Here is a 16,354-nt window from a genome sequence, read left to right as displayed (position 1 = left end):
CTCTCTTTTCTGGACAGCATGGAGCCACTGAAGGACCTGTGATAATAATAGTCATGCATTGGGTAAATTAGCTTCTCAGTGAAAAGGAAATGAAATGGAGAGAGAGTATAGTATCAAAAGTAAACAACCAAGTGAATAGGCAAGTTGGCTAGTTCAGATGAGAAATAATGAAGACAATAGACAGGATTCACCCAGGGACATTGTTAAAGAGAGAAAAGAAACAGATCATAGATGTATATTAGGAAAGTGACTTCATTTGATGGAAAGGAGGATGGAGAGGAGGAAGCAGAGAAAAAGGCAAAATTTATAATAATTTTCCAGACAATTGGCTGCAATCCATTAGTGGGTCTTGAATTCACTTCAGTGGGTTGGAGCCTGTGGATTAGTCAAGATATGGTATACTATGCCTTGGTAACACAGTGTCAGTGGCTTTTAACAATAAAGATTTGTTTATCACTCTTTGAGGATAGGCTGCCCTCGTGTAATTCTCTCCATGCACTCTTATTCCAGAGCCCAGGTTGATGAAATAGCTTTTCATGGCAGAGAATAAAGAGGAAATAGTGAGCCACACTTTGCATTTTAAAACCTCTGCTTGGAAGTGACATTTGTCACTCCTCATACTACACTGGACAGAGAAACTCACATGAACAAGTCTACCAGCAGGGAGGCCATGGAGTACAGTCCTCTTCTGAGAGGGAAACATATGTTTGTAAACAATAAAACAGCATTTAAAAATAATAAAAGTAAAATAAAGCAAAATAAAATAGAATGGAAAATATTAATTTTATTGTTATAAAGGTATGTATTGTGGAATGTTTTCTGAGTATGTGTTTTTATGAGTATGTGTTGAAATCCTAGGTTACAATATAGAATGTATATCTTATTGTAGGTCGAGGTAAGGAACTTGAAGGTCATTAACCTCGACTAGGGTATGCCACAGAAGTGGAGATGGGGGCTGCAGGTGATTAGATAAGGCTCATCGACATTGAGAACCCCATGGCACAGATCACACAGCTTTCTGTTTTGCCCGGCTTCATCTTGATGCGACCTTGTCTGCAGTCTCTCTCCTGAATTTGGGGACCTGAGGCAGCTGCTATCTTTGAGACAGAAAGATGCACAGCATTTCATATGTAACCATTCCCAGAACCCTTCACTTGGGAGGTAGGTTACTGTCTGGTAGCTTGAACTTGGCAAATGGCCAATTAGAGTTTAACCCTGTGCAGCACCCAGGCACAACAGAGGCAAGACCCAATCACAGGTTCTTTGCCATTCCTTTCTCAGGAGGTGAGTCATTTGATCTGGCACCAATAGGATACAGAGGAGATGACGTTCTGGTGAGGCCCCAGAAGTGAGTGAAACCTTCTTAAACTTTCCATCTGCTATGGGAAGCAGCCAAGTAAGTGACCCAATTCTGTGCCATGTGGAGCCAAAGTCTAGCTGAGGACTGTTTGAATTCCTGACCCACAGAATCAGAAACAATACATTTGAGGATGGTGTGTTAGGTAGGAGCAGATAACTGGGATAAGGTAAAGAAGTTGAGTGTAACTACAGTTGAAGAGAAGGAAAATTTAAAGCTTCTGGTATTGGTAATCAGAAGGTCATTGATAACCTAGAAGAGAACATTTTTAGTGAAATAATAGGAGAAGGAGGTTGAAGAAAGTTAGGTGCTCCAGGAATTGGCCAGTGAAGTGGAGAAGATAAGATGATAACTTAAGGAACAAGTTGGTCTAGGAAATATCTTTTCCCTGTAAGTGGTAGAGAATTTAGCTTCTGCTGGTGGGAATAGCCCTTGCAGAGAGAGAGACGCTGAAAATGAAATAGAAATGTTTATTGGAACAGATTTCTTCCTCTTTGTCCTTTAAGCCTACACACTTGAATACTTGGATTTTTCTCAATCTTCATGTCCTTGCAAAAGGGTTTTTGTGCCTTGTGCTTGGTTCTTCATATGAGCCCAGAAACTTGAAACAGTTAAAAATTGAAGTTATTATCATTACTAATACAGTTTATCCAACATTCATTTGAAATTTACAAAACATGTTCACGTGTAGCAAAGTTATTAACACCTAATCTTTTCCCATTTTACAGGTAAGGAGAACAAAGTTCCAAGGAGTTATATCTTATCTATATGTTAGTTAGCTAGTAAATGGCAAAACTAGGACTTTATAGTCTGTTCTCTAGCTTTCCTACCGTTGGCCTTCACGTGAGTTAGTTAGGAAAGTTATGATTATAAATAATTAGAGCATGTTGCTTTTACAAACCATCAAAACCTATTTGACCTAAACTTAAGGTTCCAACTGTTAATTATTTAAGACTTGAGTTCTTCAAATACACAAGGAGAGTTTTAGTGGGAAGTGGGTGGATGCTTTTGAGGGAAGTAAGAGAGAACTGGGAGAAGCAAGAACATGGCTGAATGTCTGGATCATGGAAGATCAAGGGAGTTGGTACTGAGGCACAGGCAAGGGCAGAAATTAAACTCCAAAGACAGTGAAGCAGAAACCTAGAATTGAGCTGGGGCAAAAGGAAGGATAGAATGTGAAGGGAATTGGAAGATTCTGCAAACACAGTGCACAGTAGTTCTACAGTTGTGTCTACATGACCCATTAGTGAACCCCGGTGCAAGAAAGCCACAGGGGTCAGGCAATCAACAACCACTCTGGCTTGTGAAAGACTCTCATAAATCCCCTATTCTAGGGAAAGTTTGTGCAGACTATAATGAAATGCTATTTTTCTAATCATGTAAATATATTTTAAATACATATTTGTTGTCTGTTTATGTGTGCACACACACACGTTGTCTTTTCTGAATTACCCACAGACTGCCTTGTTGAAAACTAGACACATGGAAAGTTTCAGCTTCAGCCATTTTTTCAGTTATCTACATATGAAAAAAAAATCCTGAAATTGCTTTCAAAGTGGAAAAATTGTGTGGGCTTTTTTCATCTTTTCATAACTCAAAAACTATTTAATATATTTTTCTCAAACTTTGCAAAAAAAAAAAAATCACCTTTGGGCTGAAACCAAGCATGGAAAATTTCACCACAAAGGGCTAATTTTTTGGAAAGCTGCAAGAAAGTGAAAACAGGAGTTTATAATAGGACATTCTTCATGCATGTTAATACTTAGTACTTTATCTAATGCATTTCATCTGAGAATTTCTGAACACTTTTCAGATTTAAAAATTGAGCCATTTTAGTATTTGTGGTTCATGATAGACTATCAGATACGGAAAATCCTCCTCATCCTCTTAAAAGTTCGGTATATATTAGGAGTTAGTGAGATATGTTTACTATCTTACTACAGATAGGGCAGATGAAGTGAAGTGGCTACGAGCCAGAGAAAGCCTTACATTTCCTGCTTAAACACATTTTATCACCACCTCTTCCTGGGGCTTCCCAGGTGGCTCAGTGGTAAAGAATTGGCCTGCCAATGCAGGAGAGTCAGGAGATACAGTTTTGATCTCTGGGTTGGGAAGATCCTCTGGAGGAGGAAATGGCAACCCACTACAGTATTCTTACCTGGAAAATTCCATGGAGAGGGGAGCCTGGCTGCTACAGTCCATAGAGTTGCAAAGAGTCTGATGCTCCTGAGCAACTAAGCACTCTTCTTGGTCCAGGAGTAGTTGTGAGTAGAATATATTTGATGACATAAGGCTTTAGATTCATCCATCTGAGTCAGTAGTTCTCAAAGCAGTATCAGCATCATCAGGGATCAGAGAGAAATGCAAATTATTCGGCAGCACCTAAGAATCTTAAACTCTAGGCCTGGGACCCACCAATCGGTGTTTTTAACAAGTACTATAGATGATTCTGGGGTTTCCCTGGTAGCTCAGATGGTAAAGAATCTGCCTGCAATGCAGGAGACCTGGCTTCAGTCCTTGGGTCAGGAAGATCCCGTGGAGAAGGAAATGGCTACCACTCCAGTATTCTTGCCTGGACAATCCCATGGACAGAGGAACCTGGTGGGCTACAGTCCTTGGGTCACAAACAGTTGGACACGACTAAGCACACACACATGCAGGTGATTCTGCTGCATGCTCTAGTTTGAGAACTAGAACTTTCTCCAAAAGGTTGGAATGTAGAATGTTCAAGATGTTATGGACAATTAAATCTGTCCTTGGTCTTTTCGTGGCGTGTCATCTCTGTCTTCTCATATCATTCCTTGGAAGCGAGAGGAATGTTAATCAAGTTATCTAAAATAAACATCTTCTTGTCTGTATTTCATGTGTTCTAGTTCTTTGCATCTAGGATCTTATCTGCAGGTACAGCTAGTCCCCTTGAGTAAAGGTGTTGATACAGTTAAACAGCATTACCAAGACAGATTTTCTCATTTCAATGATTCAGGCCTGGGATGGGACTATATTTCATTCTCATTTCTTTGAAGTGTTAAGTTCCAGGATTTAAGCAGCAAGGTGGCAGAGGTCTGTCAGTGGATGCTGATTTAAGCCCTGCTTTTTTGTGTGTAAGTTCCCAGTCATATGCTTCGCAGAGACTTTCTGCATTCCAGCAAACTCCACTGTCTATATTTTTATATGTTTAGGCAATGAAGTAATTATATATGTGGCATTGTAACAAGTTTTGAGAATATTCTCCTAGTGACAGAAGAGGACCTTTATCTAATCACTGGTGCCCCAGCTTGTACGGGTGAAACTTAGGCATAACCTGGGAAGGGTGTTTAAGCAGTTTAAGGTATATTATTCAGTTGCAGTCCATTTTGGTAGAATTGTGAATATTATCACCTAAACTAATATTAATGGAAAGGAAAAAGAGACGTCTTTTAAAATTGATCATTAAAAGTTTTATTATGAAAAATTTCAAATGAAAAAAATGTATAATAAATATTCAGATAGCCATTATCTGAAGTAACATAGCTACTAATATTTTCTCTTTACCTATTTTTTTCTTCAGATATTTTCAGATAAATTAAAGCCCTCATATCTCACCCTTAAAAACTTCACTGTGCATCTTTTAAGAAGGATTTTTTTCTTATATAACTACCATGTCATCACACCTAACAAAATTAATGGTATTATCTAATATAGTTCATATTCAGATTTTCTTAGTCCCTAGAATGTTGTTTTACGGTTGGTTTGTGAGTCCTTTCTTTAAATTAAAGACTTTTCTTTCCAATCATAAAAGTTAATACATTTTTAAATTTCAGGAAGGTAACAAAAAAGTTTTTTTTTTAAAGTGTACTGTCATTTATTAGGATGTATTTAAGATATCTAATTCCCTTGTAGATATTTAGTATAATTAAAGATTAAATTATTATTAGCCATTTTACTATAATTATTTATCGTATTACTATAATTATAATTTAAGGACCTTACTTAATTCTTTCAACAACTCTTGAAGGAGGCTGTTCTTTTCCCATTTTACACATGAGGAAACTGAGACTTAGAAGGACAGAAGTAAATTGTTCAAGGTTAGACAGCTTATTGGGGATGTGCTAGAATTTGAACCCATATTTGTTTAACTCCAGAGTCTATGTTCTCAGCCACTAACTAGTCTTATTATTAAAAAAGAATTTGTGGACATCAGGAAAAAGAATAGCAGCTTCTCAGATAAAGGTACAAAGGACATGTACAGATAATTCACTGAGGGAGAGTTAGAATAAAGTCTATCCAGAAAGGTGTACGTAGCACAGTGTATGACACAGTGCTTAATAAACTAGTGTACGGTACTAGTTAATAGTGACCCTGTTGACTATGGTAGTACTCGATGTTTGATGAATGTACCTCAACCGTTATCAAAATGAGTTGCTGCTATTTCAGTATTTTAAAGAAAAAGTTCAGTGTTGTGTGTGTCTACCTCTGTATGCATTTTTAGAAAGTCTGAACAGGTAAATACCATGTGGCTTACAGTGGTTGTCTCTGGGGGAGGTAGAAGTAAGGGTGTATAGGAAGTGGAGACTATATTGTTTCTACTTTTTACAATGATCATGTGTTACCAGAAAAAAATAATTCCTATGAAAAGTGTTCATAGCCTTTGAGCCTACTAATTCTTCCTTTGGAATGTGTATTAAGAAACTAATCTCAAAAGTAAAGAACACATTTATGTACAAATACTATTTATTGCATCAAAAATTGTAAACATCCTAATGTCCAACTATGAGGGAAAGTTTGAATATGGAATGTGCAATTATTAAAAGTATATTTTCAAAAGACATTCCAAGACATGAAAAATAATTGTAGAATATTAAGGATGCTATAATAATAATAAAGAGAATATAGAGCACAACTATATATCAAGAGATAGCATGCATTTAAAAACTTGAAAATAAAATGAATACAGAGGTTGTGTTTGAATGTTGTGTTTTGGAGTGATTTTCACCCTTAAAATTTTCTTTTAATGGCACATATTTTTGTAATAATTTAATGGTTATATGTTTTCTTTCCTTTTTAAAAAAGCAGTTTGATTTTATGACTTCATAACAGAAAGTTGGTTCAGAGAGGTAAAGTTTTTGGTAACTTGTTCCACAGCAAGAGATAACAATCACAGGGGGGAAAAAAGGGTAGCATCAACTTCATGTTTTCTCTGCAGGAAAACCCACCCCTGAAACCAATAGCAGCTCACAGTCAGTAGCAGCATTCTCAATAGCAGCCATCCTAGCTTTTTAACTCATCCTACTCCATTCAGTTTGAGAAAGCTCTAGGAGTTGGTGATGGACAGGGAAGCCTGGCGTGCTGCAGTCCTTGGAGTCGTAAAGAGTCAGACACGACTGAGCGACTGAACTGAGCTGAACTGAACTCCACTCAATTAGTTAGGCTTTTTCCATTCCTTGCAACATTTTTTGTTGTTGTTGTTAATAAACCCTGCCTTCTCCCCCTTCACAAGATAATTTGGGTTGTGGATCGGTGTATATCTTGTTAGCTTGCCTCATGATTGTTATTAATTTTTGAATGTGATAACAAAATCACAGGTTGGGATCAGCATCATTGTTCAATCCTGCTGCTAGGGTGAAGCGGACCTATTTCAAATCTCATCAGACTGCAAGTTTCATAATGGCTAGGACTTTAAGAGGCCCTGGGGTGTGAGCGAGCAAGTGGCACATGCTAAGTCAAAGCTGTTGTCTTTGTGAATAACTTGGCAGTTGGTTGGATACAGGTCTGAAAAGCATAGCTTGTGCCTTGCTACGTTCAGACCTTATTATGCCAATGAACTGGATGTTCACAGAAGAACAGATTCTGAGCCCCAGTGGATGGAGCATAGCAGTCAGTGAAGAGATAACATAGCAGAAAGTGGAAACAGATGAGCAAAATTCTGTGAAATTGGTTTTTTGTGGCTATTGTTTATTCCAGCCAGAAGATTCTTTGCAAGTCTGTCAGTTTGTGGAGATGAGAACTATGAATGTAAAGGTTAAGAAAGGAAAAGACTCTTTAATATGGTTTCCCTGTGTGCATGAGGCTGGTCTACCCTCCCTTCTTGCTATTATGGAAAATCTGTGAACAATATGCAATGTAGGCCTCAAAAAATTCCCTGAAGTGGAAAAAGCCTAGCAGGCACTAAATGAAAGATGCTTCACAAGAACGAAATGTGGTTGCTTTGAGATCTGACGATCTGAGCCAATTCAGACCAATTGTGTTTGGTTGGGAAGAAGCTAGATTTTATCAGGTATCGGGGAGATATACTGACAAATGGATAAAGACTGAAGGCCAGCACTGTTTCTGACAACCCGTTCCTCAGAAACCAGACAGTAAATAATTTCCCATTGTCAGTCATAAGAGACCAGAGGAAACAACACGCGAATGAAGTCTGTAGACAGTCCAGAAACTCCACTGCAACCAATAATTGTATCTCCTCACCTGCATAGTTGTGGGCGCTTCTGTGTAAGTCAAGCTGAGTGTTAGAGAGTCAAGCTTTTCCTCTTTCATAACTTGCTACCCTCAGAAAAGTGCTGAGGAGCTTCTTGTGCCTACTGCAGAGGGCAGTCATGTCGTATGAATGCTGATTGACATGGATTCAGAAGTGATTTCATAAAATCTTGGGGCTGATTCTGATGATCAGGGTGCCAGGGGAATTCTCAAGGTCCTCTGAGGGAGGTGGCCTCAATTTGTCCCCTTTGGTCATAGTCCCTACGCCTGCCCTGTACACACCTAGTACTCCCTCCTATTATTACCATTATTACCTCGTATTAATAATTCATATGTCCACTTCCTTTTTCCTACCACACCTAACAGATGGCTTCTGTCCACCATTTCAAGTCATCTCAATGCAAACTTCTTTATGAACTCTTCCGTGATTCTTCCCAGTCATTTTTACTGTTCTTCCTTTATAACCCTTTTTCTCAAAATTCTTGTGTATTCCAACTTGCATTATAGGTATTACATATTTATATGTTCTCCATATTAGATTTTTGAGCTTATTTTTTAAATTGAGGTATAACTTTCACATAGTAACTTTTTTTCTCTCGCTGCTTCAATCTGGCTGTTCTTCCCTATTTTCTAGTTCAGTAACCCTCTCTTCAGCTATAAATATACTTCTTTTAAATCCATCTGTTGAATTCTCAGTTTCATTCATTCTATTTTTTGCTTATAGAATTTCTATTTTATTGTTTTCATAGTTACCATTTCCTAAAATGCTATATCTTGTCACTTAATTTTGTGATCATGTTAATCACGGTTATTTTGAAGTTCATGTCTGACTTTCTCCTTTGGATTGTCAACAGTGTTTTAAAGTACATTTTTATTCTTAAAAAGTAAAAATTCAGAGATGACATATTTGAAATAAAAATAAATGAAAACTGTATCTAATAATTTCACTGTCTAAGTGTCTTATACATTTCTTCTCTGCTTTCTCCTTCTTTGTTCTCAGTTACATTGTCTTGTTCCTCAGTATGTTTGTATGTTAGGGTTCTCCAGAGGAACAGAACCAATAGAAAGTGACTAACTATAAGGAATTGGCTAACAGTTATGGAGGCTGACAAGTCCTAAAAACTGGAGTCAGTAAACTAGAGACCCAGGAGAACTGGTGGTGTAAGTTTTGAGTCCAAGACCCAGGAAGAGCCAGTATTTCAGTTGGAGTCCAAAGACAGGGGAAAAACCAGTGTCCCACCTCAAAGACAGTCAGCAAGCCAAAGGAATTCTCTCTTACTCAACCTCTGTTTTCCTCAGACCTTCAACTGATGGGGTAAGGCCCACTAACATTGGGGAGGACAGTCTGCTTTACTAGATCTTACTGACACAAATGTTAATCTCATCCAAAACACCCTCCTAGACACACCCAGAATAATGTTTGACCAAATATCTGCTAACCCCATAACCCAGACAAGTTGACACTGAAATAAACCATCACTGCTTTCTTCAGTTGAATACCTAATTATATTGATATATGAAAAATTATTAAGGCAATATGAGGCTTCTGTCTTCCTCTAGAGAGATTTACTTTTGCTTTTGACTAGCAGTTATAGTCAGGCTTCCCAGGTGGCGCTAGAGGTAAAGAACCCGCCTGCCAATGCAGGAGACTTAAGAGTTGTGGGTTCGATCCCTGACTCAGGAAGATCCCCTGTAGGAGGGCATGGCACCCCACTCCAGTGTACTTGCCTGGAGAATCCCATAAATAGAGGAGCCTGGCAGGCTGTGGCCCACAGAGTCACAAAGAGACTGAAGTGACTTAGCACAGCAGTTATAATGAGGATCAATCACTTTAATACGATCAGGAATGGAGCTGAATCAGGGCTATCTTTGTGAGGGCTGGTACAGCACTGCTTGTAAGGGGTAGCCAATTAGTAGTTCCCACTGAGAGCCCAGCATGCTTTCTCTTTAACGGGCACCTTTAAAGCCACAGAAGATTTCCAGAAACTCTTCAATTTCTTGGCCATATAGCCATTGCCTGCAAATTGGTAAATGACTAAAAAGAACTGTTTCAGCTTTGTTTCAGAGTTCTCAGAGTTTCCTTTGTCTCTAGCATTAGGATACCAAAAGAGGAACTCCTCAGGTCATTAGGTGCCCAATATGCTACTGGATCAGTGGAGAAATAACTCCAGAAAGAATGAAGGGATGGAGCCAAAGCAAAAACAATACCCAGTTATGCATGTGACTGGTGATAGAAGCAAGATCCGATGCTGTAAAGAGCAATATTGCATAGGAACCTGGAATGTCAGGTATATGAATCAAGGCAGATTAGAAGTGGTCAAACAAGAGATGGCAAGGGTGAACGTCGACATTCTAAGAATCAGTGAACTAAAATGGACTGGAATGGGTGAATTTAACTCAGATGACCATTATATCTACTACTGCGGGCAGGAATCCCTCAGAAGAAATGGAGTAGCCATCATGGTCAACAAAAGAGTCCGAAATGCAATACTTGGATACAATCTCAAAAATGACAAAATGATCTCTGTTCATCTCCAAGGCAAACCATTCAATATCACACTTATCCAGGTCTATGTCCCAACCAGTAACGCTGAAGAAGCTGAAGTTGAATGGTTTCATGAAGACCTACAAGACCTTTTAGAACTAACACCCAAAATAGATGTCTTTTTCATTATAGGGGACTGGAATGCAAAAGTAGGAAGTCAAGAAACACCTGGAGTAACAGGCAAATTTGGCCTTGGAATGCGGAATGAAGCAGGGCAAAGACTAATAGAGTTTTGCCAAGAAAATGCACTGGTCATAGCAAACACCCTCTTCCAACAACACAAGAGAAGACTCTACACATGGACATCACCAGATAGTCAACACCGAAACCAGACTGATTATATTCTTAGCAGCCAAAGATGGAGAAGCTCTATACAGTCAACAAAAACAAGACCAGGAGCTGAGTGTGGCTCAGATCATGAACTCCTTATTACCAAATTCAGACTTAAATTGAAGAAAGTAGGGAAAACCGCTAGACCATTCAGGTATGACCTAAATCAAATCCCTTATGATTATACAGTGGAAGTGAGAAATAGATTTAAGGGCCTAGATCTGATAGATAGAGTGCCTGATGAACTATGGAATGAGGTTCGTGACATTGTACAGGAGATAGTGATCAAGACCATCCCCATGGAAAAGAAATGCAAAAAAGCAAAATGACTGTCTGGGGAGGCCTTACAAATAGCTGTGAAAAGAAGAGAGGCGAAAAGCAAAGGAGAAAAAGAAAGATATAAGCATCTGAATGCAGAGTTCCAAAGAATAGCAAGAAGCGATAAGAAAGCCTTCTTCAGTGATCAATGCAAAGAAATAGAGGAAAAGAACAGAATGGGAAAGACTAGAGATCTCTTTAAGAAAATTATAGAGATTCCAAGGGAACATGTCATGCAAAGATGGGCTCTATAAAGGACAGAAATGGTCTGGACCTAACAGAAGCAGAAGATATTAAGAAGAGGTGGCAAGAATACACGGAAGAACTGTACAAAAAGATCTTCACAACCCAGATAATCATGATGATGTGATCACTAATCTAGAGCCAGACATCTTGGAAAGTGAAGTCAAGTGGGCCTTAGGAACATCACTACGAACAAAGCTAGTGGACGTGATGGAATTCCAGTGGAGCTGTTTCAAATCCTGAAAGATGATGCTGTGAAAGTGCTGCACTCAATATGCCAGCAAGTTTGGAAAACTCAGCAGTGGCCACAGGACTGGAAAAGGTCAGTTTTCATTCCAATTCCAAAGAAAGGCAATGCCAAAGAATGCTTAAACTACCGAACAATTGCACTCATCTCACATGCTAGTAAAGTAATGCTCAAAATTCTCCCAAGCCAGGCTTCAGCAATACGTGAACCGTGAACTCACTGATGTTCAAGCTGGATTTAGAAAAGGCAGAGGAACCAGAGACCAAATTGCCAACATCTGCTGGATCATGGAAAAAGCAAGAGAGTTCCAGAAAAACATCTCTTTCTGCTTTATTGACTATGCCAAAGCCTTTGACTGTGTGGATCACAATAAACTGTGGAAAATTCTGAAAGAGATGGAAATACCAGAACACCTAACCTGCCTCTTGAGAAATCTGTATGCAGGTCAGGAAGCAAGAGTTAGAACTGGACATGGAACAGACTGGTTCCAAATAGGAAAAGGAGTACGTCAAGGCTGTATATTGTCACCCTGCTTATTTAACTTCTATGCAGAATACATCATGAGAAATGCTGGACTGGAAGAAACACAAGCTGGAATCAAGATTGCCGGGAGAAATATCAATCACCTCAGATATGCAGATGACACCACCCTATGGCAGAAAGTGAAGAGGAGCTAAAGAGCCTCTTGATGAAAGTGAAAGAGGAGAGTGAAAAAGTTGGCTTAAAGCTCAACATTCAGAAAACGAAGATCATGGCATCCGGTCCCATCACTTCATGGGAAATAGATGGGGAAACAGTGTCAGACTTTATATTTTGGGGCTCCAAAATCACTGCAGATGGTGACTGCAGCCATGAAATTAAAAGACGCTTACTCCTTGGAAGAAAAGTTATGACCAATCTAGATAGTATATTCAAAAGCAGAGACATTACTTTGCCAACTAAGGTCCATCTAGTCAAGGCTATGGTTTTTCCTGTGGTCATGTATGGATGTGAGAGTTGGACTGTGAAGAAGACTGAGTGCCGAAGAATTGATGCTTTTGAACTGTGGTGTTGGAGAAGACTCTTGAGGGTCCCTTGGGCTGCAAGGAGATCCAACCAGTCCATTCTGAAGGAGATCAACCCTGGGATTTCTTTGGAAGGAATGATGCTAAAGCTGAAGCTCCAGTACTTTGGCCACCTCATGTGAAGAGTTGACTCATTGGAAAAGACTCTGATGCTGGGAGGGAGTGGGGGCAGGAGGAGAAGGGGACGACCGAGGATGAGATGGCTGGATGGCATCACGGACTCAATGGACATGAGTCTGAGTGAACTCCAGGAGATGGTGATGAACAGGGAGGCCTGGCGTCTGTGATTCATGGGGTCACAGAGAGTCGGACACGACTGAGCGACTGAACTGAACTGAGGTCTCTTCTGCCTTTGATACTTCCAAAGACACTAAAAAAAAAAAAAAAAAAAAAAAAAACTAAGCAACTTTTTCTAGCTTTTCTAATTGTTCTTGGCAGGCAGATGGCTCTGCAGTAGGCTAGTGTGCCATCCCCCAACCCCATCACCGCCATTACTGCTTCTGCCTAGCTTCCCATTCTCCAAGCTTTGCCTTGAGCAATATGCCATTTCGAGTTCTTTGTCCTTCGTGTGACCTGTTTTTTCTCTGGACAGTTTTGGAATCTTCACTTTATCCACATTATTATGTTTTGTGATGACATTCCTTGGGCTGTTTATCCTTTTTAATCTGGAAACTGGCATCCTTACATCCTGAAAACTTTTCTCCTATTTTTTTCCTGCTTGTTTTCTGATTGTTTACATGTTAGACTTTCAGAAAAGATTCTGCTGATGGATTTCATTTTCCATTGTTCATCTTTCACTCTTTTAAAGTTCTGTATGATGCGAAATGGATAATTTCCCAGCCTTATCTTGGAATCCATCTAATTAAACTTTTGATTTCAGCCTTCATACAGATAATTTCTTGTTCCTTGTTCCCTTTTTGTGGAGTCTTTTTTAACTTTGTGGGTGTTTCTCTCTCTGAGGAAAGCAAATTTGGGGGGTTTTGCTGTATCATGCATTGTCTCTATTCATTCTGAATTTTCTTTATCACTTTTTGCTTATGTTGATCTATAATAGAAGCTTCCTCAAGTGTCTGACATTCCTTTGTTATCTGTTCACATTTGGGAATGAAGCACCCGAAATCCTAGGAGGTTTGTATGGGTATGGGCCTTGTCAACTAAGCAGCTTCACAGCAGCGTGATGGGATAGGTGTCCTGACTTTTTTTTTTTTTTTGGTGTTATTTCCCATTGTCACTATCACTGCGTTCTTTCTCTAGAGCCCTTCAGTTTCTCCCTTAAAGTCTTCAAATCTCCTGCCCGAAAGCATCATCACTGAAGTGAGGCAATGTGAGAGGCTGGTGAAAGTGTCAGCGTTCATGCTGGGCTTTCCCTCAGACCTCCTGTCCATGAACGGCCCTTTCCCCTGCCTTTCCCTACTCTCTCCTTCAACTTGTGTACAGAATGAACCTGCAGCCCTGAACTGTGGCTGGGGAGGGGAGTTGCTGGGGGTATTGGATGAGGCAGTGGACCTGGGGGCGCGGCCCCTCAGCCTTCCATTTGTTCAGCATGCTGTGACCTTGCACTGTCACGGAGTACCTGGTGGGGACTTAAGGCTCCCATGAGCCAGGAAAGAAGCCCTGCCCTCTTAGAGGTCACAGTCTGCCAGGGGGAGATGATAATGAACACAGAAATTATTATGTTCAAAGGTGAGAGAGACGGCCTTGATAAAAACAGTGCAGCAAGATAAAGGAATTAGAAGTGCCACGGCTGGGGGATAGAGGGCAGTGGTGGACTGTGCTTCATTATTTATAACCTTGTGTGGAAATCATTTCAAACTTACTGAAGAATTACAAGAATAAGAATAGAACATAGAACGCTATATACACTTTATCCTGACTTACTGTTATTATTTTACCTCATTTTCTTTGTTATTTGCCCCCTACACACACACACACACACACACACACACACACACACACACACACATGAGGGGAATGGGGAGAGTCAGTGTATGTGTGCTCTGTGTGCATGTGTGTACATAGATATAATGTATATATCTCTCTGAACTAACTGAGAGTTAGTTAGATATATTATGGCCCTTTGAAGTGAGCGATTAGTTTTTTAAGCTGGTGACTAAAATTTGAACTTGGTAACAGAGTATGATTCCTATTTTCATCATGCAGTATTTTCAGATACCATGGGGTATTTTTAATTGATAAATTAGTGATATTTGGATGTCAGGTGCAGCATAGTAAGAGCTGGCAGGAATGTGTAAAGGCTTGGGAATGCAGGCTGGTAGGGGCGGTAAGGCCTTCCCAGAGGCACTTGGCCTTTCTCTGTGCTCTGCAGGAGCGGAGGCCTTAGAAGTGCAGTGAGGCCCAGGTGAGACTCAGGAGCCAGAGTGGGGAGCGGCTAACCCTAGGAAATACTGTGGCTACACGAGGAGGGCTGGTCCGCTCAGGGAGCTGGTGTGTCTGGGTGACAATGGGAGCCAGAGCACCCCCTTCGGAGACCTGTGAGGGAAAAGATAAGATAGGTACATCTCTGATACATTGTTATTTTTTCCTGAATTGAAAGGAGGACAGATTCTTACTTATTTTATGATCAAAGCTGATATTGGGGTTTATGGACTTCCTTCAGTTATTTGGGCCTAACCTTTTGCTGCGAGTTAACAGCATGTTTTCCCAAGTTTTAACCTCTGTCTCATGGGGTCTTAGCTTCCCCAACTGTTGGATCTGCCTGCCGCCAGATAAAGTGGGACGTGCTTTGCCATGATCCATGCCTTTCTTTTGACTTCTGAGAAGCTCGGAGACAGCTTCTGTGGCAGAAATCCCTTGTTGTCTGGTGCTTTGCGCTGCCCCCAGCCTGTGCCCTGCCATGGGGCCTTCCCTAGTCTGAAACCCTGTGATGGATACCACTGCCTTGTCTTCATACAAGCACACAGTGGTATTTTAGTGTGTGGAACTGAAGTGTACATGTTTCACAGCATCATTCATCAAAGTTAAATGGGGAAGAATCTTTTTTACTGATCTCCCTGGCTGACCCCAAGTTCTTGTCATCAGCACTTTGCTTATGCAGGTATTCATTGAATGTTTGTCAGATAATTTCTCTTTCCATGGCCCTTTTCAAAGGCTCCTAAGCCATGATGAAGAAGAGGTTTCTCGTGCCCATTTTATGCTTCTCACGTACTTTCATTTCCACTAGCCTGCCTAGTGTGTGTTTGCCGTAATCTCTCTCCCATTAGACTTCAGGTCCTCTAAAAGTAGAGACTCTTTGTCTTGTTCACTCTTTTGCCTCCAGCTCTCACCACAGCATCTGGTGTATTATAGGTGCTGATATGTCTTTAATGAATGAACAAGTGAACACGCCAGAAAACAATCAATAAACCCAATGAATGACTCCTCCCTCCATCTCCAGTGGGTCAAGCTTTTAAAGACTGGAGTTTCTAACTTAGAAAAGCCCCAACTCCATCGTCAAGTAATTCAGGATTTTACTTCCTGACCTGCATAGGGTATTCCCACTCCAAGCCTAAGGAATTGCCAAGTAAGATTTTTGGTCAGCAAAGCCATTCTTTCAGATCCTGTGTAGCTTTGCTGTTATAAACCAAGAGAAAGCTGATGTTGCCAGAGGCCACGGTGGTGTTGTGAGAATATCAGAGCTGTAGACGTGAGGGTGGCTTTGCTATTGTCACCATTCACTGGATTCTGGGGCTACCTGGAAAACACTGTTCAGTTCAGAATAACAGGGCCTCTGTGATAGATTGCTGGACTCCAGAGCAGTTGAGCATCGTTAGTCTTCTGTTTGAGTTTTTAGTTATTTT

At 40.2% G+C, this 16,354-nt stretch overlaps 1 protein-coding gene across 32 annotated transcripts in view; it reads left to right on the top strand.

Moving 5' to 3' along the window:
• Positions 1-16,354, top strand: part of LDAH (lipid droplet associated hydrolase) — a 101,447-nt gene that overhangs the window by 40,039 nt on the left and 45,054 nt on the right. The window contains exon 5 of one of the 32 annotated variants that reach the window (XM_042245839.1): positions 890-948. The exons of the other annotated variants lie outside the window; for them this stretch is intronic. Coding sequence (XP_042101773.1) covers positions 890-928 — 39 coding nt within the window. The 3' untranslated portion in view covers positions 929-948. Of the gene's footprint in view, positions 1-889; positions 949-16,354 lie in introns of those variants that run through there. 32 annotated transcript variants of the gene reach the window in all.

This window comes from Ovis aries, chromosome 3 (genome assembly GCF_016772045.2).
Source record: "Ovis aries strain OAR_USU_Benz2616 breed Rambouillet chromosome 3, ARS-UI_Ramb_v3.0, whole genome shotgun sequence".
NCBI lineage: Eukaryota > Metazoa > Chordata > Mammalia > Artiodactyla > Bovidae > Ovis > Ovis aries.
This window is presented reverse-complemented; position numbering and strand designations above follow the sequence as displayed.